This window comes from Callithrix jacchus, chromosome 5 (genome assembly GCF_049354715.1).
Source record: "Callithrix jacchus isolate 240 chromosome 5, calJac240_pri, whole genome shotgun sequence".
Taxonomy (NCBI): Eukaryota; Metazoa; Chordata; class Mammalia; order Primates; family Cebidae; genus Callithrix; species Callithrix jacchus.
The window spans coordinates 104,469,037-104,495,260 of NC_133506.1; the positions used below are offsets into that span (position 1 = coordinate 104,469,037).

Genomic DNA, 26,224 nt, shown 5'->3' on the forward strand with positions numbered 1-26,224 from the left:
GCTGGGTGTGGTGGCACACACCTGTAATCCCAGCTACACAGGAGGCTGAGGCACAAGAATCACTTGAACCTGGGAGCCGAGATAGTGCCACTGTACTCCAGTCGACAGAGTGAGTTGAGACTCCATTTCAAAAAATAAAATACAAATGAAAAGACACAGAGAGGTCAAATTGTGTAGTTTATTATATGGAAGGCCATGTGGCTCTGGAGGTCTCACTCCTAACCATGGTATGCTGTGAATCATTCCTTTGAAGCAGTGCTTCTCAGACTCGAAGGTGCCTCAGCACCACCTGGAAGCCTAGTTAAACACAGATGCTGCACCCCATATCCAGAGTTCTTGAGTCAGCAGGTCTGGGTGGGGTCCCTAGAATTTGCATTTCCAGCAAGTCCCCAGGGGGTGCCAGTGCTGCTGGCCTGAGAACTTTGAGAACCAAAGCCCTTTCACATACATTATGTACCAGTTCCATACTGGTTGTGTAAAAGAGTCAGTACAGGTGTAATCCTCATTTTACAGATAAGGAAAATTTAAGTCACCTGCCTGTGTTCACACAGCTAAGTCATTCACTCACTCACTCATTTAACAAATGGACATTTCTGTGTTAGGCCTTATGCTGGCCTTAGAGACTTGCCATTCTCAGCCTTGGCTACATGTAAGAATCACCTGGGGAGCTTTAATTCATAAAAAAATTCCAGTGCCCAGGCCTCCCTCCCAGGCCAATTATATCAGAAACTGAGAGGGAAAGGGTGGGCTCCAGGCATCAGTATTTTTTTTCAAGTTTCCCAGTAGATTTCAGTGAGCAGCTGAGGCTGGAACCTTTTGCTAAGTAGGCGCTAGAGATGCACCTGTGACAATGCACGTGCTTCCGAAGGGCCAGATGCTCCCCCTGGGGACACTGCTCACTCCCTAGAGAGCAGGGACAGAAGCACTGGGTTCTAATAGCCTGAGTATGTGACTGTATGATGATGGGACTTGGACAGTGCATGGCAGGTAGGAGGCAGAGCTGGGTTTTCGTCCTCTCTGGCAGTGCTTACCAATCTTTTCATGGAGAAAGTCAGATGAATGACAGGGCCAGTGGCCCTTAGAGCTGGCCAGGGGCAACAAGCATGGGATGTATGCCAGACTGGCGGTTCTGTATCCGGGCTTCCTAGCACCACCACCACCCCCTGCTTTTTCTTTTTCCTGAAGAGGAAGAGGGAGGCAATGACTGTTTCCTTTTTTCTGCAGAGCTGACAGTTTCTGAAGCTTGCACTCCCTCTCTTTTGGCCCCTTCCCTTTCTGTTCCCCAGCTCCCATTTCAGCCTCTGGGGGTCCCTAGTTCTGGTCTAGGCATCCGTGGTGCTAACTGGAGAGCCAGGCCAGGATTTCTCTTCACAAGGAACACTGGCTTTTCACAGGCAGCCATCACTCATTGGCCAGACACCCATGACTTCCTCTGTCTGCAGGGCTGAGGCCTACCCCACCCTCCCCACTGTGCAGTCCCTGGCGTGTGAGGAGGAGAGAGAGATGTAAACGTAGAGAGTGCAGTTGATTCTCTGCATGCCCCCCTGTGCTGATGGCAGTGGGGCAGTAAGTGGGCCTGCCCCTGTGGGTCTCTGCTCCTGCCAGACCTTATAGGACTGCTCTGTGGCTGCTATGTGGGCACAGTGTGCAGTGGGCCCTGTGCGTTGTCTTGGATGTGATGTTAGTGGCTGTCTTGGCCTCTGCCGCAGTAATTAAGTGGCTGAGGTAGGCCTATGATTTGCATGTTCTCAAGAATACTGTGCTGATTGAATGTTCATGTATGCTGGTGTGTGCGCGTGTGTGTGTATGTGTGTGTGTGTGTGTGTACATGTACGTGAGTCTACATGAGTGCGCATGTGCTTGTCTCAAGCTTGGCCTGTGGGGCCGGGGGCTGCAGGTCTCAAATTCCTCTGCTATTTTTAGGAGCCATATCAGCCCAGCTGTCCCAGAGCCGGGGTGTGTGTGTCCATAGGAACGTCCCACCCTCCCTGTCCTTGCCCTAACCCCCCAACACTGCCTGCCCTCCACCCTAATGGCTTTATCCTAAGAGCCTTCTCCTTCTCCACACACATTGCTGTATCACCCTCTCCCTCCTGGCATACCTGATACCCGCAGTCCTCCGGGCCACTGGCTCCAACCAGGGCTGGGCAGCTTGGAACGGGAGGGGCTGAGAGAGGGCGGGGAACTGGGCGGGGCCGATCTTGTGCTATTTTGAGCTGCTAACGGAGCAGGAGCAGCATCAGAGCGGAGTCTCCTTGCTCTGAGCTGCTCCTGGCCGGGCCATGCGGGTGAGTGTCCCTTTGACCCCCCCACCCCGGAGATGTCTCAGCTTCCTCATGCTGTTTCCTCATTTAGGAAAGGAGGGACCTTTCTGTGATTTCCCCAGATGTCGCCGAAGTAGATGGGGAGAGGGGGTGGGGCTGCCTTGGGACTCAGCTCTCCGGAGCTTCTTGGTGAGAAGGGAGTTACTCAGCCCCGGAAGCCTCAAAGAAGGGAGTTACCCAGACCCGGAAGCCTCAAACCCCTCTGTGGCTAGGAGCAGGGCATCCTGGGCTTAACTCCTGACTTCAGGAGGGGCACTGTCTTCTGTTTCCTGGGTTGCTTCCACCTCCCAGCCTGTGACACACCTTCTGGCCAACCATTAGTGCTTTTTTGGCCTTCATTCCTTAGAACGCTGTTTTCTTCAAAGCCGCAGCTCCCAGCACCAGGATCTTCAGCAGTCTTGCCCCTGCTTCGTTGCCGGTATAGCTCTCTCCCCTCTTCCTCCTTGAGAGGGGATAGGCCTTGGAGTTGTCAGGGAGCAACCCTTCTCACTGTCCCCAAGAGTAGTCTCAGCCTAGCCACCTCCATTGCTTGCACAGAACACTTGCAAGGGGCACAGATGGCATGTCAGGGATGCCCTGACTGGTCCTAAGTCTCTCTTTGAGTAGAGATTACTCCAGAGAAGTAAGTTCCTTAAAAAAGAAAGTGAGGAGAGACATAGCTGCTCCCAGTCCTTTCTGTTCCCCCGACTCTACCCCTCCCAGCCCAAGGGTAAGGTTTTCAGTGTGTCAGCAGTTGGCAGAGTGCGTGGGCTGGCCTGGTGTGGAGGTGCATCAGGAGCCTGAGATGTGCCCGTGAGCACTTGTAGCTCTCTGTGCTCAGGACTGCCCTGCCTCAGCCCTAAACTGGCACCAGGGCTGAGGTGTGTGGGCAGTATGCCTGGGGGTGGGGGAGATGTCAGAGAGAACTCCTGAGAGATGGGTGCTTCCTGGTCTAGCTTACTCTCCCCCAGCCACCCCTGAGCCACTAGCACCGGGCCTCAGATTCAGGGCCATGCACAGTGATGTCCAGGCAGACAGCAAAGTGCCCTGCAGAGGGGCAGGGAGCATCCCCAGGGAAGGGAGGCCTCTAGTAGGTCCAGTCGTTGGAGGAGGCAAGCCAGACCCTTCTGCAACTGCAGTTGCGGCAGGAAGCCATTCCAGTGCACCTGCTTCCTCTGGGCTGGCCTGCAATGAGGCGGGTGCCTGGCTGCTTTCTGTTCCGCCCTGGGGCTGGGGATGGCTCTGGCTGGAGGCAGGACTGCAAGGGCCAGGTTGTCCCTGCCAAGCTCATCTCCCCCTCCTCCTCTGTCTGGCAGTGTGGCCTTCAGTTCATTCCCTAGAGAGCTTCCCTTCTTCTCAAGCAGTTCCATGTAAAGCATATTCAGGTCGGTGGGTGGAGGGGTGGGTCCTCATTTGAAACCCCTGCTTTCCTCCCAAGCTGCTGTTCTGGCAGCTGATGTCGAAGGACAGCAGTGCAGGTGAACCAGGGGAGGTGGCAGGCAGGGTGTGCCTTCATCCCTTCAAGTGAGCTGTGGAGGTCTCTCGCTGGAGACCTGAGTGTGAGTCCCAGATCTGCCACTTGCTGCTGGGAGGCTTTGGGCAAGTCACCTGACCTTCGGAGCCTCTTTTTGCTCATTTGTAAAGTAACAGTAACACAGTCACACTAGTATCTATTTCAGAGGGATGTTGTGAGGATCAGATGAGATGATTCATGTGAAGGATTCAGCACAGTGCCTGACACATAGCAAATGCTCAGTAATGATTAACTCTTTTTTACTGTTATACTATTATTTCTTCCCTTCTCCTTTATTCCTCCCATCCCCCTCACCCCCAGTCCTTAGATAAGTTGGTGCTAGGTTGGTACTGGCAGGAAGAAGTCTCCTGAGAGCTACCCTCTGTGCCTCCGAATGGGAAAGGAGAGGGAGGAGAGGAGAATGCCCTGCCTCTTGGTCCTTAGAAGGAGAAGCCCTGGGTGTGTGAGTGCTGGCAGAGGCAGTAAGGTGGGGAACTGGCCTCAGCCACCAGCCACGTCTTGGCTTCCTCTGGGCACTCTCTCTCGAGGGTTACCTTCTGCTCTCAAGTGCTTGTAGTATGCAGATGTCTGGCATGGATGCTTGAGCCTCGATGTGGTTGCCGGGCATTCTGGGCCTGAGGGGGCTGCCTGAGGTGTGGCAGCATTCTCCTAGGAGCATTTGTGCCCCATTCCCTCCTGTGAGGAGCACACAGGATGCAGGTTAAGATCAGGGGGCTCTGCTGGCATGGTGGAGGGAAAACCCCACCTGGCACTGCTCCCTGAGCATCAGAAGCGTTCCCGGGATGAGGTTTGACAGTCCCTCAGCATACTTCTTGGATTTCTCCTCTTTGAGAACAAATGCTTCTAGCTATTATCTTCTTTGCTTTTTCTTTTTCTATTGACTATTTAGCCATCTTCACAATAAAAATAAGCAGTAAATAACAAATATATAACACAATAAATACCAAGTGTTCCTATTCTGCCTAATTTGCACAGTTTATAAGACTATTATGATCACTGTTTGTATACTATTTGAGTTCTAGTTTTTTTGATTGATGTTATTTTATGTGGAGATTTCCATATGGTTACATTGTCCACACATTTTTCTATTTAAATGGCAATAGAAGAACGGGTTGCACCTAACCATTTCCTAATTCTAGGCATTTAGGCTGTTTCCAATCTGGAGCTGTTACATAGAGTGCATCTATAAAAGTCTGTATTTTTTTTCTTTCTCTTTCTTTCAAGTCAGCTCATTGGACATACATTCCTGAAGATGGAGTGGCTAGACCAGAGGATGATGTGTTTTGTGGCTGTTGTTCCACAAAGAGCTACTAAGCAGTTTCAGTGTCCTTGCCCTCCCTCTAACACAGGCACTGAGTTTACTATGTATTTATTGGGAGTATGTTTAGAGATTATACCTCCCTTGTTTGTACCATGTCCCTGGGAATCAGAATGGGCAAATGTTGTTCTCTGTAGTTTACATTTGGGGAAGAGATTAGATGGGAATAAGAGGTTTGTGCAGAGAACCCCTGTCCCATTACTCTCATGCAGCTAACATTTATTAAGTGCCTACAGTATGATGGGTAAGTCCTGCTCAGGGGTGAATCACAGTCCAGGATGACAAAGACACACAAACAGCTCCCCAAGATCCATTCTGGTTGTGGATCCCAGCTCTACCACTTACTAGTTGTGGGGCGCTAGGCAACCCACTTTCTTTATTTCCTTATCTAGAAAGTGGGTTGTGAGGATTCAATGAAGAGACCTGTGTGAAGTGCCTTCCCCTGTGCCTGGCTCATAGTAAGTGTTCAGTGAGTGTTGGTTTCTCTTGCTGTCCCTCAAGGGAAGAAGTCAGAAGTGCCACAGAGGGAGTAGGTGGGCAGGGCTGCACAGAGTGGCAGAATCATGCTGGGGTCTCCCTTTTTGCAAGTCCATAAACTCAATTTGGAAAGTTGCACATTAGTAAAACACACGGTGAATCCGTGCTTTGGCCTGACCAGATCTGCTGAACCTTCACGCTGATGAAGTTTATCAACCAGATTTGGCTACCAAGGATGATGCCTGCCTGACGTACCAGAAAAGGTTGGCTAAGGAAGCAGCACAGGCTTTGGAGGCAGACCAATGTGGGTCGAAGTCCGAGTTCCCCCACTTAACTAGCTTTGTGACTTAATCTCTTTCTGAGTCTTTTCCCTCATCAATAAAATGGGAATCATAATAATTCCTATATCACCAATCCTCAGATTGTTGTAAGATTTACATTAGAAAATAAATGTTGAATAACTTGTTTAGGGCCCATCTCATTGTAGGTATTCAATATTCAGTAATGTTGCTGGAAGTAGCTGAAATCTCTAGAGAGAGAGAACAGGTCATTGGTCTGGCACAGTGGCTCACGCCTGTAATCCCAGCACTATGGGAGGCTGAGGCGGGTGGATCACCTGAGGTCAGGAGTTCAAGACCAGCCTAGCCAACATTTCTATTAAAAATACAAAAATTAGCCAGGTGTGGTGGTGGGCACCTGTAATCTCAGCTACTCGGGAGGCTGAGGTAGTAGAATTGTTGGAACCCAGGAGGCGGAGGCTGCAGTGAGCTGAGATTGTGCCATTGCACTTCAGCCCAGTTGACAACAACGAGACTTCGTCTCAAAAAAAAAAAAAGAGAGAGAACAGATCAGGGAAGAGAGGCCTTAGATCTCAACACCCTTGTTCCAGAGAGCCATTTGTTCCCAACTCAGATATTGCTACCATCTTTAAGGCCTGAGTTCCTTACCTATTCTGTATTGGATAAGAGCAACCTGATATTGTTTTTTTAAAATTTTTTGTGGGTACACAGTAGGTGTATATACTTAATGGGATATATATGTGTATATACATATGTGTGTGTGTGTGTATAATACACTCCGTAATGGAGTATTGCAATCTTGGCTCGCAGCCTCTGCCTCCCAGACTCAAGTGATCCTCCCACCTCAGCCTCCCCAATAGCTGGGACCCCGTCCCCAGTTAATTTTTTGTGTTTTTGGTAGAGACAGCATTTCGCCATGTTGCCCAGGCTGGTCTCAAACTCCTGAGCTCAAGCAATCCACCCACTTCAGCCTCCCAAAGTGCTGGGATTACAGGCGTGAGCCACCATGCCCAGCCCATGAGATGTTTTGATATGGGCACGCATTGAGAAACAAGCACTTTGGCTGGGTGCTGTGGCTCATGCCTGTAATCCCAGCACTTTGGGAGGCTGAGACAGGCAGATTACAAGGTCACAAGATTGAAGCCATCTTGACCAACATGGGGAAACCCTGTTTCTACTAAAATACAAAAAATTAGCTGGACGTGGTGGCCCTTGCCTGTAGTCCCAGCTACTTGGGAGGCTGGGGCAGGGGAATTGCTTGAACCCAGGAGGTGGAGATTGCAGTGAGCCAAGATCGCACCACTACACTCCAGCCTGGCGACAGAGACTGTCTCACACACACAAAAAAAGAGAAACAAGGACATCATAGAGAATGGTTCTCCACCTCCCAAGCATTTATCCTTTGAGTTATAAACAATCCAGTTACAAGATAACTTGCTCTTGATCTGAAGCAAATCTTAGTTGAAATTCAGTGATAAGGAAGGGAGGAAAACTCTCCAGGCCATTCTGCATAAAAGCCACAGAGAAAATTTCCTCTGGGGAGAGCCCCACATCTGTGTTAGAGTAATGCTCATAGGAACAGATGATGCAAAGGAACAGGCATGGGTGGAAATGGCCCGGTGTCCTCACAGCCTGGGTCGGGTGGGACCTCCCTGGACAAGTAGGAAAACTTGAACAAGAGATCAAAGATCAAATAAGTTAATTACACTAACAAACATGAAGTCCCTAACACATTAACTGAATAATAAAACAGAAGTCAACAAAGCAAAATAAAAACAATTAATTGAAAACAAAACATTTTCTAATTTTTAACTATTAATTTGTGATAAGTAGTTATAAGAATGAACCAGTTCTTAAACTCCACTGAATTGTACTGATTCTTTGGATGAGGCCTCTCCCTGGACTGAGGCAGATTCTGACTTATTTTTCAAGAGGCCCAGCTCTGGTTTCTAATCCACAGATTGACAGTTTTGCAGTTCTCCAGGCCTCTGGCCCCAGGTAATTGTGTGTTACAGCTGGAAGGCAAAGTTGTTGGATCCTGAGGCAGCTTCCTCAATTCCTCTCCTAGGTCACAGGCCCACAACTTCTACTATATTAAGGGTTTGAGTGCTGGCCGGGTGTGGTGGTTAACACTTGTAATCCCAGCACTTTGGGAGGCTGAGGCGGGTGGATCACCTGAGGTCAGGAGTTCAAGACCAGCCTGACTAACATGGTGAAACCCATCTCTACTAGAAGGGTATGGTGGCACATGCCTGTAATCCCACCTACTTGGGAGGCTGAGGCAGGAGAACTGCTTGAGCCCAGGAGGTGGAGGTTGCAGTGAGCTGAGATCACGCCGTTGTACTCCAGTCTGGGTGACAGAGCGAGACTCTGTCTCAAAAAGAAAAAATTAATAAATAAGAGTTTGAGTGCCTCTCCCCGTGTAGACTCCTAAGATGCCAGACATAGAGAGGCTTTGAGCTATTATCTAGACTAGTCAGGCCCTAATTCTTCAGGGAGACCCAGAGAGGCAAAGTGGCTTATTCGAAGCACACAGCTTCACTTTAGGACACCAAGGTGGGCGGATCACTGAGGTCAAGAGTTCAAGACTAGTTTGGCCAACATAGTGAAACGCTGTCTCTACTAAAAATACAAAAATTAGCAGGGCCTGGTGGTGCATTCCTGTAATCCCAGCTACTCAGGAGACTGAGGTGGGAGAATCACTTGAATCCGGGAGGCAGAGGCTGCAGTGAGCCAAGATGGCACCATTGCACTTCAGCCTGGGCAACAGAGCAAGACTGTGTCTCAAAAAATGAAAACAAAGCACACAGCTTCCAAGAGTAGGAAGTTCTATGTTCTGTGTCTACCTGCCTTCATTTTTTTCCTTTAATATTTTATTCCTTACTCCAATACCCTTTTGAGTTTTGTAATCCTTCCTTCTCCACTCCATCCCTTCTTTCCTTTCCCCTTGTTGCCCACAGCATTTGTCCTGGCAGATTCTGACCTTTAGGAAGACTCTGAGACCCTGAAAGACCCTGCCCCTCATTTCTTCTCTGACCCAGGGTACAGGTTACCTTCAGCGCCATGGCCTTTTCATCAAGGTTTGCCTTCTGGGAACAAAAGGAAAGTTGGATTTTAGAATCTTTATGTTTTTCCTGTGTGCTTGGCATGTTGTGTCTGCAGGCAGGAGACTGGCTTGTGGGAGAGGGAGCTTTGGAAGCTAGAGATGGACTGGGGCACGTGTGTATAATTGGTGGTGCGGGGGGAGAATGACGGGGGCTGGTGAACTCCCTATTCTGGCTGGATGGGATCCTGTGCTGAGTCATGCTCCTCCCCTTAGCCCCACCTCTGGTAAGGTGAGCTGCCTTTTGTCCCGCTGCTGGTGTCCCTCTGGGTTAACCCCTCCATACCCTTCCCACCACCCTGCTGCTTTGACTCACCCCTGGAACGTGGGCTGCTGTGGAGAGACTGCTGGAACTGGGTATTCCTGAGCCTGGGGGCTGCAGTGGGTAGGAGGACAAGGGGCTGAGGGTGGGGAGTCAGGCCAGTTGGCCACCTGCGTCCAGAGGGTGATTCAGGCTGCAGACTTGGGAGTGCCTGTGTGTGTGCCTTTGTGCATGTGCGCAGTCCCCAGCTGGGCAGTGACCTACAACAGCCAGAGCCCTTCTGGCGGGGAGGTAGCGGTGAGTCAGCCTGACACTAAATCCAGAGCTGAGCTCAGAGCTGGGCCCAGTGTTCCAGACGCTTGGGGGGCACCCAGTATTTTCCCTAATGCCACACCTTGGGGAAAACACTTGGGGACCCAAACTTGAGCCACTGGAGGGAGGACAGGTTTGGAGCTGGTGAAGAGCAGAGTGGACTTGGAATCTGGGCCACCCCGGAACCCGAGCTAACAGCACTGTGCACAGTAATGAGTGTGTCTGTGTGGTTTGCGAACACTTGTCCCCCCACTAACCTATGTGACCCGGAGCTACTGCATGGTGTGATTCCTGGGGGAGGGAGCAGGGAGAGTGATAACTTGGTGGGCAGCAGGAGGCACAAACCTAGACCCTCTCCTCACTCTGTCCACCAGCCCTTCCCTTTCTCTGCTCCGATTTCAATTCTTAAAAGAAGTAAGCTTCACTCTTGTCGATATTTGCCGTTTCCACCCATCCTCCGCATTGTAAACTAACTGTGAAGCTTGAGCCTGTTGCAAATAGCTCTGTGGACAAGAGGCAGCTTTAAAACTGCAGCGGCCATCACACCGGCCAGTGCCCCTGGTACTGCTAATTTGAGTTCAAAATTAGCCACAGAGCCTGATGGAAATTGGAGAGTCCCCCCAAATGGATCATATAAATGATTCTGGATGTTTCTAAGGATCTTTTCCCTTAGGAATCAAGGACTTCTTGCCATGCTCCTACCCGTGATGTGCTGGGAAGGGGAGGCACGCTGAGGAGGGGGTAGGGTTGGTAGCAGGGCTGTCTTCTTCCTGAAGTTCTAGTTGACTCAGGAAAGAGGAGAAATTAAATCCACCAAGACTGCCTGAGCTTTTGGAGGGAGAGTTACTGGTGAGGTGGAAAGGAGAGGGCTCTTTTAAACTTGAGACCCAGCCCCTCTAACTCTATTGTGAGCCAGTTTCTGAACTGAAAGAACCTTCAGAGCTTCCACTTCATCTGCCCTTTTTCCAGATGTGTGACAGTATCTACTGTTTCCGTGCCTCCACTCCTCCCCTCTGACTCAGGCCAGCCAGCTCCTGGGTTGTAGCACATATCCCCGGCCACAGTGTCCAGAGCTTAGCATCTTTCCTTCCTCCTTACCCCACCCCTAATTCAGAGTTCCCTCCCTCGGCTGCAAGGTTGGCAGTTTTGTGGGTCTGAGGTTGGGAAAATATCTGGCCTCCTAAATCTCCACCTCTGCCCCACTCCCAGCCTCCAGCAAGAGCTCAGCTGAGCTGAGAGAACTGTGGAGGACCAAGAAGCAAGCCAGAGCCCGCCCCAACCTTCACCTTCAGATAGGGGCCAACCTTCACCCTGCCCCAAATGCTGCTGGCCCACCAGGCACCCATGCTTTTACCTCCTCAGTCACTAGATCAGGGGCTTTTTTTCAAACCACTTCTTGTCTGAGGTGGGGATGACTCCTGTAGTTTGGATGAGTTAAATTAGCTGGCTCTTCCTATCCACCACGAAACCAAAACCATGATGTCACTGTGGGTGGACCTCTTTAGACAGCCCCCCAAGTGGGCAAAGTGGCTAGTCTGGTCGCTGAGGGCAAGACTACTTGGCTTTCACCCCCACAGAGACTCTTCATTCTCGAAGTCATCACTGAACAGTTCTGATTCTAGGATAGGATAGCTCTTGCCCAGGTCCCCTTGCCCCGGTATTCCTAAAGACTCAGGAGCTCTGCTGCTTAGCGGGAGGTAGGCCCCTTGAATGTTCCCTCCCTGTGCTTTTAGTGCTGGGTCCCCAGCCTTGACCTGCCAGTGACTTATTCACCTGCTCCCTCAGGTTAAAGAGGAGGACAAAACTCTGCCAAAGCCTGGCCCTCCTGGCAAAGAGGAAGGGGCTGTAAGTGCATCCCTGAGTTCTCTGAGGGGTGTGTGTGTGTGTGTGTGTGTGTGTGTGTGTGTGTGTTTGCCCCTGCACCTGCTAGCCCTGGACTATCCTGTGAGACAGTTCCGTGGAGTAGGTGGAGATTGTAGGGGGGCCCTTCCTATGTGGCTCAGCTGGAGAGAATTCTAGTAAAGAGGCAGAAAGTACGGTGTGTGTGATGCCAGCCTGAGGTGTGTGAAGGAGATGGCCAGGGGGCTTTGGGGACCTCCTTTATCCTCCTCCCCAATCCCTTTTAGTTGCCTTCCTTTGGTTATGGGTTCCTGAACCCTTTGGGCCTGGAGAGGCTTTGGTGGGGAAACTCTTGGATCAGGGAGCATTGAATGAGAACTCAGCTGTTAGGATTCTTCAGCCTGCTCTGGGTGGCACAAGACAAGGGCATGGAGGGACTTCACTCCAGTCACTGCTGTCTCTTCCAAGACCCTGTCAGCTGCTTGGTGCAGGTGACCTGGAGGCAGGCTCCAGCTGCCCATTGCCTCCAGCCCCAGTGCATTGGGATAGAGACCCTGAATAAAGCTGGACTCTTCTAAGGTAAGAGAGGAGGATCCGTTTCTGAATAGCCAAGTCCAGAAATGTGTAGTTAGGAGACAGCAGCTGGTAGCACAGGGGGAAGGAATACCCAGGCTCGGGGGCAGGAGTACCCGGGCTCTGGGACAGAGCTGGGTCACAGCACAGATCCTTACTTCATTACCCCAGATGATGCCTTTCCTGGCTCCCCGCACTTCCTTGGTCAATTTGATTAGCCAGGCACTGTGGCTTCCACCTAATTGGCAAACAATCCCGCAAAGCCAGCCTGTGACTTGAAAGGGATGTATGTGTGATAGGGAGAGGCCTCGGAGTTGCCCAGAATTTTTTTTTTTCAAAATCAACATGTAAAGTGCTTGAAAGAGGGCTGTGGCCCATGGTAAGTACTGTATGTGTTAGCAATCAGTATCATCATCTTTTTTTTTTTTTTTTTTGAGACAGAGTCTTACTCTGTCACCCAGGCTGAAGTGCAGTGGTGCCATCTCAGCTCACTGCAACCTCTGCTCCCCAGGCTCAAGCCATCCTCCCACTTCAGCCTCCTGAGTAGCTGGGACTATAGGTGCACACCATCAAACCTGGCTAATTTTTGTATTTTTCGTAGAAACAGTGTCACATGTTGCCCAGGCTGGTGTTGAACTCCTGAGCTTAAGTGATCTCCCTGCCTTGGCCTCCCAAAGTGCTAGGATTATAGGCGTGAGCCACCACACCTGGCCCATCATCATCATCTTAATGATGGAAGGGGGATGGGAGGAAAGCCAGAAGAGGAAGGGGAGAAGAGTAGGATCCAGCGGCTAGGGCCACTGGCCAACTCTGCAGTGCCCTGGCATGCCATTGAGCACTCTTGGCCTAAGAGGTCGAGGAAGACCTTCAAGCGCTTACTCTCCCTACCTCTTCAGCAGAGCCACCCTGTAGCCAGGGCCTAGACTGAGGCCCTTGGCTCAGCTCTGCTCAGAAAGCGGAACAACCTCTTCATGTGGCATACAGGGGCAGCAGCTCCCAGGTGTGCCTACTAAGAGCATCTTCCTGCATCCAAGCAAGCATAGGCGGGTGGGCCTTTGTAGAGCCCAGTGCCCACATGAGTTCTAGAACCAAGATCATGGTTTTGGGCAACAAGGACTCAAGTACAGCTCAGCTGGTGACAGAGCTCTGCCTAGCCAACAAGGAGACCCCAGGTTACCCTTGCTCCCCCCAGGCAATGTGGCTGGCTTTATGGAAAACTCTACCCTGCTGTTAGCCAGCCTGGCCTTCTAGTGGTAGTCCCCCGGGACCTAGACGGTTACCACCAGTGTGTGGAGGAAGGGTGAGTATACCAGCTGGAGTGTACCAGCCCACTCCAGGGCAGAATGGAGCTGAGGCTGCCTGAGTGCTTAACCCTTTGTGGGCTATACACACACTCTGGGAGCTAGGGTGTCTCCAAACCCTTGAGAGGTTTGCAGGAGGAAAACTGCAAAGAGACTGGCAGAAAGCAGGCTGAAGTGGAAGCTTCCTGGGCCAGTGCTGGGCTCTGCAGCCCTTGAGAGCATAAGTGAAGGTCAGACAGTGGCCACAGAACAGGGACACTGCCAGGAGGAGGCTTGGCATGTCTTGGGGCCAGGAAGAGCTCCCCTAATCATTTTTTCCTTCAGGATGGGCAGGCTCTTGGTCTGATTGCCCAGAAAACGGATGATGGAAGGGCCAAGGACCACAAAGGCAGGAAGCAGTGGAGTTAGGTCTGGGATTGGTGGTAGGAATGGAGGTGGGAATTGGCTGTTTGACCTCTCCATGCTCCATCTCTGCTATGGGGGCTGTGAGGCAGTGGACTCGCCTAGATTGGGACTTGGTTGCTGCCCTAACACAAAGCCAGTAACCCCGGAGCACCTCACCGGCCTCTTGGCGCTCTGTGCCGGCATCTCACAGGTCCATGCTAAGCCTGGGGATAGACAGCAGGTGGCAGTAGTACCTGATCGTGTTTTGTGGGAAAGAAGCCAAACTCTTAGCTGCAGTTGTCCTGTGGGGAAGATGGAACGTGGGCTTCCTGGGGTAGCCTCTTGGAGCCATGTGTTGCTTGGTGGATGGCTGAATGGAAGATCTGTCCCAGGCCATGAGGTCATACCTTCTTACTCCCTCTGCATGGGGTGGGCAGGGATGCAGGGGATGATGCTAATATCTACCTGTATTTGTATGACCTTAGCTAGAGTGCAGCTCAAAGGAAGGCAGTGGCCCATCTAAGCGTCCTCAGCCTCCCACCAGTTCGATACCCCCAGAGACTTCCCAGAGAGCTAAGAGCCCTGCACCCACACTCGCCATGAATGGCCTGGGAGCTGCCACAGCAGAAGGCCCAAGCGAAGAGGCCCAGGGCCTGTCCCGGAAGCGGGTGGCAAATGCAGTGAGGAAGGTGGTGAGCAAGGTGCTGCCCGGCGAGGAACTTGGGAATGCCAAGGAGCCCCCAGGCAGAGGAGTCAAGTCCCCTGAGCACCCAACTCGAAGCAAGAGGGGAGAAAAGGCAGCCCCTAGTCCCAAGCCGCCACCCCCTCCCCCGCCTCCCCCTGCTCCGCCTAAGCCTGAAGCGAAGAAGGAGGCGGCCAAGGATGAGCTCTCCCTGGGCCTGCGGAGCCTGATGTCTCGGGGCAGGGGCAAGGAGCACAAGCCTCGCAGCAAGCAGTCTCCTGGGAAGGGGCAGAAGCCTTCCAGCCAGGAGCCAGGCTCCCCAGACAGGGTGGACTCCCCAGAGAAAGCAGGATCCCCAGCCAAGCCTGAAACCCCAAAGAAGCAGTGCTCCCCAGCCCCACCAGAAGAGCTGGCGGCCCCAGGCTCCGCTGGCCTGAAGTCAGACCTCGCTGGAGAGCAGCAGTCCAAGTCACCAGCCCCTGGTGTGAAGCAGGAGGTACACGAGTGCGACACTAACCACTCCTGCCCCTCACCAGCCTCACTCAAGGGCCAGGCACCCTCACAGCTGGCTTCCCCAAGCCACCTCTATGAATCCCGCATGACCAAGAGGGCTGAGCCCAGGGTCATGTGCTGAAGGCAGGGGCTGCATGGCTTTCTTTAACAGAACGAAGACCCCGAGATTGCCTGGGCTCTGGGCCAGCAGCTGGGATGGGAACTGCTAACCAGCATGCTGCTGGCCTTGCCGTGGGAGTCACGGCCTGGTCCCCAGCTACATGGCACCAGCTTGAGGCCCCAGACCGCAAGCCGAGGATCAGAGTCTCAGCAGATCAGTTCCAAGTGGAAAGACAGTGTTTTCTCAAGTCAGGGGGTCTGGGTTTGCATCCCCAGCCACTCACCCCCTGGGACCTCAGCAAAGTCCCATCTCACACTTCTTCTATTGAATGGTGATAATGCAGGTCTGAAATTTTTTCTCTGATACCCTGGGTGTAGAAGTATTTTGGAAATCAGTAATTTTTGTATTTTAGTGCCATACAGTATATACAATGAGCAACAACGCGTAACAAACATCAATATTTCCAAAGCAAAATCTGAATATTTACACTACAGGGCATAGAGGATAAACTACCAGATTTTGCTGCCAAAATAGTTAAGCAAAAATGTTTTGTTTGGGGGGCTTTTGGGATTCTGGAATTGCAAGTAAGGGATAATACTGCTTTGAAGGATTTTAAGTAACTAGAAGATTAGAAATGATACAGATAATGCTCCAAGCTGGTCCCTGGCTGGTGGGTGCTCTGTAAATGGTAGTGTTGATAGTGGTGCTAATAACCCTTGTTACTGATGCCATCACTGCCTTCTTTAGGTCTGGCTGCAGGACTCTTGAGGAGCCCTGTGCTTGGGTGGCAGATGGGTACAGTGGGCCCCTCTGGATATAGGGACAACCCCATCTTCCCAGAAAGTGTTCTCTGGGTGTGGCAGGAGACTGAGAAGCAGGAGGGAGGCTCAGTCCAGCCTCTTCCCCTTCGAAGGTATTGCTGCCTTGGCTGGCCTCTGAGTTGGGGGCAGTTCTCTTCAAGCTTCCCTTCACTCAAGCAGTGGACCCTGCTGAGGCCTCACAGGGTGTGGGGGAGGGACATCAAGTTTTGCCACTACTTCCCTGTGCCTGTGCAGGCTCTTTCTGGCTAGAAGGAGAGAGATCTGGAGGGTGCCAGGGAACAGCCTGAGAGGCCTTGAGGCCCTCCCTGACTGCTCCCTCCTGGGACCTGGGGAGCCTTGTTGCTCCTCATTCTTCCTGGACATTGCAGCACTTAGAGAAAAGCCAGCCACCGCTTTCCCCACCCACCTGGCCCACCCTGTGAATCAGGGAAGTGACTGCTCCTGCTCACAGGGAGGAGCTGGCATGGGCATTTGGGCAGAACTGTCCGTCACTCTGGAGAACCTATAAGCAGGCAGGGAGTGTTGTGGGCCTGTTCCTGGGCTGGCTGCCCTCCCCTCGGACTCCCTGTCCCTCCTCCTCTCCCAAGGGAGGAGTTGGGAGCTGAGCTGTGCCCTGACCTGGAGTTTAGCCACCTCTGACTGGGCCTGGGTCAGAGGCCAGTGGGCAAGTGGGATAATAGGGCTTAAGAAAGGCAGGTGGGAAGAAATCACCCCAGGACTCCCAGGCACCTGTTCTTTTTTTCTAATCTGACAGTTTAAAAACTCAAGTTGCTGTGTGGCTTGCCTCCCTGGCGCTACTTTCCTTCCCTGATGGGTCCCAGTGGCTTCCTGGGCTGGGAGCTCGGCATGCTGCGGCCCTTCCGTTTCTGGGCTGGGACTAATAGTGGTTTAACCTTTAGGCAGGAGCTGCCAAGGTCCAGCTGACCCCCGTGGAAGAGGCCCACCAGCGGCTGGAGAGGATCTTCACAGCTTCTGTAATGCCGCTTGCATGTGTGGGTCTGAGTCCCTGGCCGCCCTCTTCCTGAGGCTGGCAGCAGGGCCCTGGGTGTGTCTGTAGGTGCACTGCCTGTGAAGGTGGCTCTGTGGCGGTCTGTGGGCCCTCACGTTGGCCCCTCTTGAAGCAATGAGAGAAGGGCTCTGGGGAGAGTCGTCCCTCCAGAGAGCCCAAAGCCGTGTGCATGTGGGAGGGCGCCCTGCTTGCTCAGGGTCCAGTCCCTTTCTCTGGCCACATTGCCCTGCCTTGAAGGCATGTCTTGGTGTCAGGGCCTGGCGGGTAGTAAGGAAGGGTGTCGTTGCTATTTTTGGTGCCCTGGCTCTCCAGACCCAGGTGGGGCCTGTTAACTCCTTGCCCATTTCTAACAAGTAACATCCAAGTCCTGATTGACGTGCCTTCCTCCTCGGAAAGGCTTTTCAGGGCTTTAAGTAAGCAGAGAGGTCACAGCTGGCTGCAGGGTCTGCCTACAGTGCCTTGGCTCTTGGGCAGCTGTCAGGTGGTCCCCAGGTTGAATCTGGGCGGGGTCACTGTGCCTGGCTGGCAGTGGTGGGAGTGCTGTAGGGTGCATAGAGGTTGAGGGAGAGACCCTAGACTGGAGCTGGTGGGAGCTGTATTCAATGAGGTGCAGGGCTACAGCTCTGAGCACAGCCCTTGGCCTGGGGAGTGGCACCCTGGGGCTGTGTTAGAAAGCGAGGAGCAGCTCTGTGCTGGGGCATTTCTCTAGGCTAAAAAATGCCCTGGAGATAAGGCAAGACACTCCCAGGGGGCCCAGGCCTTGGGTGTGGTGAGGTGGCCTGGCCTGGTAGACACACAGAAGATGGAGCCTGATTCAGAATGGACCAGATGGCCAGCCCAGGAGAGGCTGCGGCCAGAGGCAGAGTGGCAGACTCCTGCCCAGGCTACTGGGGATGACTTAGAACCACATCTCCTGAGGCCTGATGGTCACTAGTGTCTCTTCACCTTCCTGGCCTCTCCTTGACTGGGTACAGTTCACCTGCCCAGTCCCGCTCCCAGGTCCTGCGCCAAGCTCCTCCACCTTCACCCCGGGGCTTGGATAACCAGAGATTGCCAGCCTACTTGACCCAGGAGTGCTTGCTAAAGGGGGCATGCTAGTGGTCTGCTTGTCTTCACCCCTCTTCTCTCTCTCTCTCATTTGCTTGCTGTCGGTAGCTGGACCCTGAGGCTGCCTCTCCTGCCCACAGCCAGGTAGGGTGCTCTTCCCCCACTCAGGAGCCCTCTGCTCCCTCCGGTGACCACCCAGTGCCCCCAGCCTGCACCTGGGCTGGCATCTGTGCTCGGGCCTCCTGCTGGAGTGTAAGGCCTCTTTCCCCTCCAGGCTCCCTCCCCTCCCTGTGTCTGGGAGGACCCCAGGGGGAGGCGATGCTGGGAGCTTGAGATGGTGCAGCTCTGTGCCAGGCCCTTGGGGAGCATCTAGACCAAGTGTTGCTCTTCAAGTTGGGCCCATGTGGCATATGGTTCTCAGCCACTGGAGCCCATGGGGGGCCTAGTTGGGTTCTAGGTGTTTCAATTCTGCTCACTCTGAATAGAGAAAGCTGAAAAGACCAAATCCCTGCCCTCTTCCCAGCCCATGCCTGAAGATGAGGCATTCTTTGTCTCCACCTCCTGGCCAATGTGAGAAACCAATTTTCAGATTAGCTCTGAAGGAGTTCATTATAGGCTATGATGTCACCTTCATCATTCCCCAAATACCTGGTCCATAGAAGGTGTCCAATTAAGACAAAGGTCTTCCCTGTATTACATGATTTGAAAAAAAAATACAACATTGTAATGATTTGTATAAAGTTATAGTTCTGCAAGTATAAAGAATTAGCCTTTTTAATGTCCTCACTGAAGATACCAAAATGTTGCCAGCCCCATGGTGATCCTCCTATTCAAAGAGTTATTTCATGTGTCCATGAAACCCAGAGATCTGGGAGCCACTGGTGCAGCCCAGCCCTCTTACTCCAAGCTGGGGAAGGGCAGTCCAGCGCTGGAGGGATTTGTCTAAAGCCAGGAGCCAGCCTGGGAGGAGAGCCCCCATCTCCTTTCAGCTCCGAGAAATGTGACAAAGAACGTATTTCTTATGTTTTCTTATCTTTTCCTAATTTCTCACCCAGGGGGTCAGGACCCAGGGAGTATCCACGGCTGGGCCTCGGGTCTCAGACTAATTGTGCCTCACAGCTGGGGCCCTCTAAGAGTGTAGGGGCTTGGGCTAACCTGAGGGTGGGCCCATGGCACTGTGGTGCCCATCCCCCACCCAGGGCACGGGACAACCTTGCCATTTCACCTGCACACGACAAGGGGAACCTGATGGGCCCTGGGTCCCTCGTCTGTTTCCCCAGCTCCCCAGGCACCGTTTCTTCCCAGCTCAAGTGTCCTTAGAGGGTGCCAGGTTTGACAGCCCCATACTCTTTCAGTATCTATGAATGGTGATTTCTGAGCTGATGACCTCCTGAGGCCTCCCAGCTCCTTCACACCACTCCTATGCCACTCCTGTGCCCATCTCTGTAATGTGCAAGCCTCTCCCTGTACTTGACAGAACAGGGCTGCCCCTACCCCCATACTTCTGGCCACACTGCCTCGTGCCCTTGTGTGGCATCAGCATGTCCACTAGGTCTGTGTGACAGGGGTCTTTGCTGATGGTGGCATGGAGGAGGAGCAGGGAGGCTGGTGTGTGTACCTAGGCACTGTCCCCCTGCCCAGATAGAGCACCCTCTGCAGGGGAGGGCCAGGGCTGAGGCCAGGGCTCCGAGCCCACCTATCATTCTGTGCTGCAAAGTCCGGGTGACACTCCCCTCTCAGGTCTGAGGACATACCCTCTCCCAGCTTGGCAAAGGAGGCCCTATCATTTGGATGAAGGGAGAAGCTGGGCATGGAATATCCTGTAGCTGTGGCCGGGGTCTAGGGCCTTGGACTCAGGACACGGATCTCCCAGGCTTGGCAGGGTGGAGGGGCAGAGGGCAGCTGAGGGAGAACCTGGTGATTTGCTTCCCTGGGGCTTGCTCTCTCCTGGGTACAAGCTCCTTCTGTCCTGGTCCTGACAGATCCTCACTGATGGTATGATCCCGAGCCTCTGTCCCATCCTCAGGGCTCCATCAGAGCCGCCCCTACCTCCTGGCTTTCCCACCCTCTTTCCTAGATACCTCTGATGTCCCTGTGTTTGTCCTGTGTCTGCCACCTAACTCATCCCTCGCCCAGTGGCTCATCTTGAAGCCCTTCCCTCACTTGCCTCCCCTCTCCTGCTATCCTTGTCCCTGTCTTCCATAGCAGGGCCTGACTGTTTACTCTTCCCTCTCTCTGATAGGCAAAGACAGAAGAGCAGATTGCAGCGGAGGAGGCCTGGAATGAGACAGAGAAGGTGTGGCTGGTCCATAGGGATGGCTTCTCACTGGGTGAGTCTTGGAGGGTCTGGGACACATGTTGGGACTCTCTGGTCTCAGGGCTGGGCAGCGGATGTGGCTTCTGCGTCTGGGCAGTGAGCAAGGGGAGGCTAGTGATACAGTGAGGAGGAGGGCAGGACCGAGAAGGTCCGAAGTCGGGTAGCAGAGGCTTCCCAGCCCCATCCCAATTGTCTGTCCCTCCCCTGCAGCCAGTCAGCTCAAATCCGAGGAGCTCGGCTTGCCTGAGGGGAAGGTGCGTGTGAAGCTGGACCACGACGGGGCCATCCTGGATGTAGACGAGGATGACGTGGAGAAGGTGGGCAGGGGGCTGGGGGAGGGGAGGAAGCTCAGGAGTGCACTAGGAGGGGCAGACTCATCCTCTGGCAGCGGAGATGGGCTCTGCTGTTCCAGTGCCCACCTGTTTGTCCTCCCACACAGGCTAATGCTCCCTCCTGCGACCGTCTGGAGGATCTGGCCTCACTGGTGTACCTCAATGAGTCCAGTGTCCTGCACACCTTGCGCCAGCGCTATGGTGCTAGCCTGCTGCACACATATGCTGGCCCCAGCCTGCTGGTCCTCGGCCCCCGTGGGGCCCCTGCTGTGTACTCCGAGAAGGTGCGGTGCCCTTGAGGCTACCCCACTGGCCCCGGCCCCACCCTCCATCCTGGCTCTCTGCCCTTCCCCTGTGGCATCCCACTGGGCTCCTGTCCACTCTCACAGTTGACCTGGGAGGAGGAATCATTTCAAGAGATGGAGACAGGACCTCCCCACCGCCTTTGATGGCGTCAAGGACTTAGTGTCTGCAATTCCATGCATGGCCTTGGCCTCAGCCTCGGAATCCCTGGGCACTACAGGAGGGAAAATCCAGAAAGATATGGACCTTGGGGGTAAGGAGTGTCTAAATGGGAACAGCTAAGAGCCAACCTTTTCTCTCCCCCCGCTGTCCGCCTAAGGTGATGCACATGTTCAAGGGGTGTCGGCGGGAGGATATGGCACCCCACATCTATGCTGTGGCCCAGACCGCATACCGGGCCATGCTGATGAGCCGCCAGGACCAGTCGATCGTCCTTCTGGGCAGTAGTGGCAGTGGCAAGACCACCAGCTGCCAGCATCTGGTGCAGTACCTGGCCACCATCGCGGGCGTCAGCGGGAACAAGGTGTTTTCTGGTGAGGCAAGGACAACAGAGAAAAGTGAGAGTGGGGTGAGGAGGGGAGTGAGGAGAGAGCACCCACTGAGTTGCCAGCTCTTTTTCTCCCTGGCCTTTCCATTCCCCCAAAACCCCTCTGTCCATGGGCAGTTCTGGTCTGAGTGGCCCCAAGCCTTCATGCCTCTGGAGCTCCTAGCTGGGGGATAAGCTACCCCTGGCTTTCCTGATGTCCCCTTGGGCCTGTATTCTGCAGTGGAGAAGTGGCAGGCTCTGTATACCCTCCTGGAAGCCTTTGGGAACAGCCCCACCATCATGAACGGCAATGCCACCCGCTTCTCCCAGATCCTCTCCCTGGACTTTGACCAAGCTGGCCAGGTGGCCTCAGCCTCCATTCAGGTGAGAGTGCTGCCCAGGACTTGGGGTAGGAGGAGATAGGCCACAGGATTTCATGACCTAGAAATGAGGCTTTCTCCTGTGCCTCATTTTCCTGGAATTTTACCTCAACAAAATTGACCCAGACCTGGGCAGGGTTGGCCTGTGCTGCCCGCAGGCATCACCTTTCTGCCCTCTGTGCCTCCTGCCCTGTATGAGGCCCGGCCCAGCTTTCTGCCCAGTTCCCTTTGCCCTTCCAATCCTGGGGTTGTCCTCAGCCTACTGACGGGCCCCAGCCTCACGCCCACTTTCTGAGATTCATGCTCAGGGCTTCTCTCAGACCGATTTCACCTAGCAGAGGAGTGGCTTGTCAGAAAGTAATGCCTAGCCAAGGCTGATTCCCTCCCCTACTAAATACATCCCCACAAGCTCCCACTTCCAGAAGGCAGGTGCCTGCAGGCTAGGCAGAGCAGCAGAGCCCCTTTGGGAGAGGAGCTGGGCCTGTCTTCTTCCACCTTGTTCTGGTTTCTGTCCCCTATTTGATCCTAGAGGGATCTGGTATCTCGTTGAGCACCTTGGGAATAAGATGTAGCTGCTTAATTAATTGAGCCAGATGTGGTAGCACATGCCTGTGGTCCCAGCTACTTGGGAGGCTGAAATTGGAGGATCACTTGAGCCTGGGAGATTGAGGCTGCAGCAAGCTGTGATTGTACCACTACACTCCAGACTGAGCAATGGAGCGAGACTGTATCTAAAAAAAATTTTTTTTAAAAAGATGCAGGTTTGGGAAAGGTGGCTTATGCCTTTAATCCCAGCACTTTGGGAGGCTGAGGCAGGCAGATCACCTGAGGTCAGGAGTTCAAGACCAGCCTGACCCCATCTCTACTAAAAATACAAAAATCAACCTGGTGTGGTGGTGCATGTGCCTGTAATCCCAGCTACTTGGGAGGCCAAGGCAGGAGAATAACTTGAACCCAGGAGGCAGAGGTTGCAGTGAGCCGAGATTGCATTCAGAGCACCATTGCAGTCCAGCCTGGGTGGTGGAGTGAGACTCCATCTCAAATCTAAAAAATCACAAAATGCAGTTGCTTGTTCCCCAGGGCTTAGAGGACTGTGGGCTTGATTCCTTCTGATGTGCTGATGTGGGGTGGGAGAAACTCAATCTGGCACTACCCTCGTTACCTTACCCACACCTCCATGCTGTCCCACAGACAATGCTTCTGGAGAAGCTGCGTGTGGCTCGGCGCCCAGCCAATGAAGCCACATTCAACGTCTTCTACTACCTGCTGGCCTGTGGGGATGGCACCCTCAGGTGAGATGGGTCAGAGGGTGCACAAGGGTGCTCTGAGCTCCAGCCCACTGACTGGGCTCCTGGGCCTTGACTGCATCCTCAGTTAAAGCCACCTGATCGCATCTTGCACTGTTTGGTCACTGCATGTCTGCTACGTGCTAGGCTCTGAGCGAGGTCCCAGGGACAGTGATATGAATTAGACATAGCCCCTGCCTGTCAGGAACTCCCTGCTCCCAGGTACTGGGGCCCAGCTATAAGGGAGGGGAACAGCCAGCCCTTCAGTGTTTCCAGGGCCTAGCTAGGAGCCCCGTTACCCATGAAGCCAGTTCTGGAAAGCAAAGCACACTGAGGTGCCAGTGGCTGGGGAGTTCACTTGGGCTTGTTTTCTGCAGTGGAGAAGTGGCAGGCTCTGTACACCTTCCTGGAAGCCTTTGGGAACAGCCCCACCATCATGAATGGCAATGCCACCCGCTTCTCCTGGCTGTTAGGGGGCTGAGCTAGAATTTGAGTCCACACTGGGTCCAAAAGCCCATGCCTTTTCCAGTGCCCTCCAGGCTGGCCCTTCCTGGCCCATGTTGGCTGCCTCTGCCATGCTCTTCCCCTCAGACCTTCAGACTTGGCATGTGTGTTCACTGAAAGGAGATATATGATGAGGCTGTGTCGGCAGCCCCAGGCCATTGTTCTCTTTAGCCCTTCTAACTGAGGGCATGGGCATGGTCTCTGCCTTGGCTGGACTCGCCCTTTGGGCAGGTCCCCTGCTCTGTTCTGAGGGCCTGGCTGCATCCTCTCAGCAGGGCATGTCTGGTGACCTGTCCTCGGGAGAACGGTGCTCTGACCAGGCTTCCAGGCCAGTTAGGAAAGCGCGGCAGCTGGCCTGCCAGTCGGGGATCATGGCGTGATGGGCAGACAGAACTTGGAGTCTGGAAGCTGTCTGTCTCTCTCCACCCTGGGAGGGAAATGGCCTTGGCCATGCTGATGCCTCATTTGTACCCCTAGGACAGAGCTCCACCTCAACCACTTGGCAGAGAACAGTGTGTTTGGGATTGTGCCACTGGCCAAGGTGAGGGGTCCGTGGGGTCTGGGTTGGCAGCCCTGAGCCTTGGTGGGTAGGAGAAACCTCCAAGCATCCCGTGGGAATAGTGGGAGCCCAGCTCACTCCGGCTGCTGGCTCTACCCAAGCCTCACCCTCCCTGAGGGCCCAGCCTGTGGGGTGTGCTGGGAGGGACAGTCCTTTGAGGTCATCTGTCTCTACAGCCTGAGGAAAAACAGAAGGCAGCTCAGCAGTTTAGTAAGCTGCAGGCGGCCATGAAGGTGCTGAGCATCTCCCCCGATGAACAGAAGGCCTGCTGGCTCATTCTGGCTGCCATCTACCACCTGGGGGCTGCAGGAGCCACCAAAGGTAACCTGCAGTGGGTCCCAGCAAACTGGCCTATCCCCTGGGAGACTTCCTAGGAACCCTGCCCACTGCCAGTTTATTCTGGCCCAGGATAGACTCAGCCATTCTGAGATACCCCTCTTTTGCTTCTCAGCTCCCCACATCAGAGCAGAAGGCCCAAGAAGTGTCTTTGCCAGTGATGGCCCGAGGCCTGGACTTAGCTGTCCATGCCGGGGGGTACCATGAGGATGCATGGAGGGCTGGGGGTTTGGAGGCTGAGGGACAAGAAGGGTACTAAGGCAGGGCAGCCTCCCTGGAATAACTCTCCTCCTTGTTCCCTTCCTGACAGAGGCCCCAGAGGAGCAAGAGGGTAACTGACTTCGGCCCTGCCCTGGGGTGTAGGGGACACCATGCCCTGTCTTGGTGCTTGCCCAAGACTTTCTAGGGGCTGGGCTTGTTCTATCACTGTGGAGAGGACTGGTCTGGGGAGAAGCCCCGGGGTTGAGAGTGGAAGGAGAGCCTGCAGGCTGTGGGTTGTCTTGGAGTCCCAGGAGTAGCTGGTTCTCCTGCCTCTTTTGGATCTGGATTCTGGAACCTCTCAGGATGCCCTCCATGGGGTGGGGTAGGGTGCGCTTGCTTCCTGGGACCTCCCGTGACCAGTTTTCCCCAGTCCTCCTCTTCCCTTCTCTCCACTGGTTGGGTAGCTGCGTCTCTTCCTCTTGCATGTCAGGGTGGCTGCCACCAGAGGGCAGCAGTCACCGAAGTAACGAATGGACTGCAGCCAAGGCACTTGCGCTTGGGGAGTTGGCTTTGCTTGGAAGAGCTCTGCTCCATCCTCCAAGATGACTTACATTGGAGGGTGACAATCCTCTTCACCCCTTTTTCCTCCAGTTTAGGGAAAGGGGATGCTGGCACTGAACAGCACCTTGGGCTTTGGCTTTGTACCCCTGTGAAGGGTCCCAGGCTGCTCAGCTGGAGTGAGAAAGCCCTGGTGGGTGGTAGGTGCCTGGCGGAACGGATGCCTGGTCTTGAGGCTCTGTGTGACCCCAGGAGGTGGCATCCCTGCCCAGGAGGAGCCAGGCTCTGTGTTAGAGAAGTTGTCTCAAGACTGGAGGATGGGCGGGCAGGCAGGCAGGCACATGGCTGTGTCTTGAGGGAAGTGGCTTCACTCTGAAGCGGTAAAAAGCCTGGCTTTCCTCTAACCTACCCAGCCCCAACCACAGGCAGGTGTCAGCACAGGGACCTTGTGGAGCAAAGTCTGTTAGCACCTCAGAGCTTCCAGTGTTTTTTTTTTTGGGGGGGGGGTGCTGCACAAATGTCTTTACAGGTCTCTTTCTGTATGTGTCAGTGTGATTACACCCACAAGCCTACTCCCTGGAGACTGTGTGTGTGTGCGTGTGTCCCAAGTCTGACTGTGGTTGTGTTTTCTTGCCTGCTCATCCTCACAACTCCCCGCCCCACGGACCCTCCAAGACAGCAAGCTCCGTTGATGACTGTTTGCTAACACACTGTTTTTCTTTGCATGCTGCATGCTGGTCCTTTGCCTTACAGAAGCTACTGAAGGTAAAACCTTGTTTCTTGTTAGCTTTCCCTAATTGGCATGATTAGACACATGTTGGCTGAGGCGCATATGTCTGTGCGGGCTGTTCCCTTTCCCCTGCGGCTTTTTTGCCTCCCCACTGTTGGGCTATTAGAGGGTGTTTGTGGTCTCCACAGGCAGATGCCAGGGGGCAAGAGGGAGGGTTCTAATGCACCTAGGGAATGGGGAGTTCTCTCTCAAGATAAATCCTTCACAGGCACATGGGTTTCTTGTGCCCATCCCAGGTGGCTGGTTTGTCCTCTG

The 26,224-nt window shown here is 53.7% G+C and overlaps 1 protein-coding gene across 36 annotated transcripts in view; it reads left to right on the forward strand.

Annotated features, from left to right (window-relative positions):
• The window catches only part of MYO18A (myosin XVIIIA), a 104,404-nt gene that overhangs the window by 35,551 nt on the left and 42,629 nt on the right, over window positions 1–26,224 (forward strand). For 8 of the 36 annotated variants that reach the window (XM_035300896.3, XM_054256158.2, XM_054256156.2 and 5 more), the window contains 10 exons: window positions 17,986–18,129; window positions 20,120–20,207; window positions 20,405–20,511; window positions 20,634–20,810; window positions 21,149–21,362; window positions 21,597–21,739; window positions 22,927–23,027; window positions 24,003–24,066; window positions 24,261–24,405; window positions 25,933–25,944. In XM_035300896.3, coding sequence (XP_035156787.3) covers window positions 17,986–18,129; window positions 20,120–20,207; window positions 20,405–20,511; window positions 20,634–20,810; window positions 21,149–21,362; window positions 21,597–21,739; window positions 22,927–23,027; window positions 24,003–24,066; window positions 24,261–24,405; window positions 25,933–25,944 — 1,195 coding nt within the window. Of the gene's footprint in view, window positions 1–2,238; window positions 2,289–5,547; window positions 5,614–8,891; window positions 9,032–11,391; window positions 11,454–14,190; window positions 14,884–16,720; window positions 16,814–17,985; window positions 18,130–20,119; window positions 20,208–20,404; window positions 20,512–20,633; window positions 20,811–21,148; window positions 21,363–21,596; window positions 21,740–22,926; window positions 23,028–24,002; window positions 24,067–24,260; window positions 24,406–25,932; window positions 25,945–26,224 lie in introns of those variants that run through there. The other 28 variants (XM_035300902.3, XM_035300912.3, XM_035300915.3 and 25 more) reach the window with 16 other exon arrangements.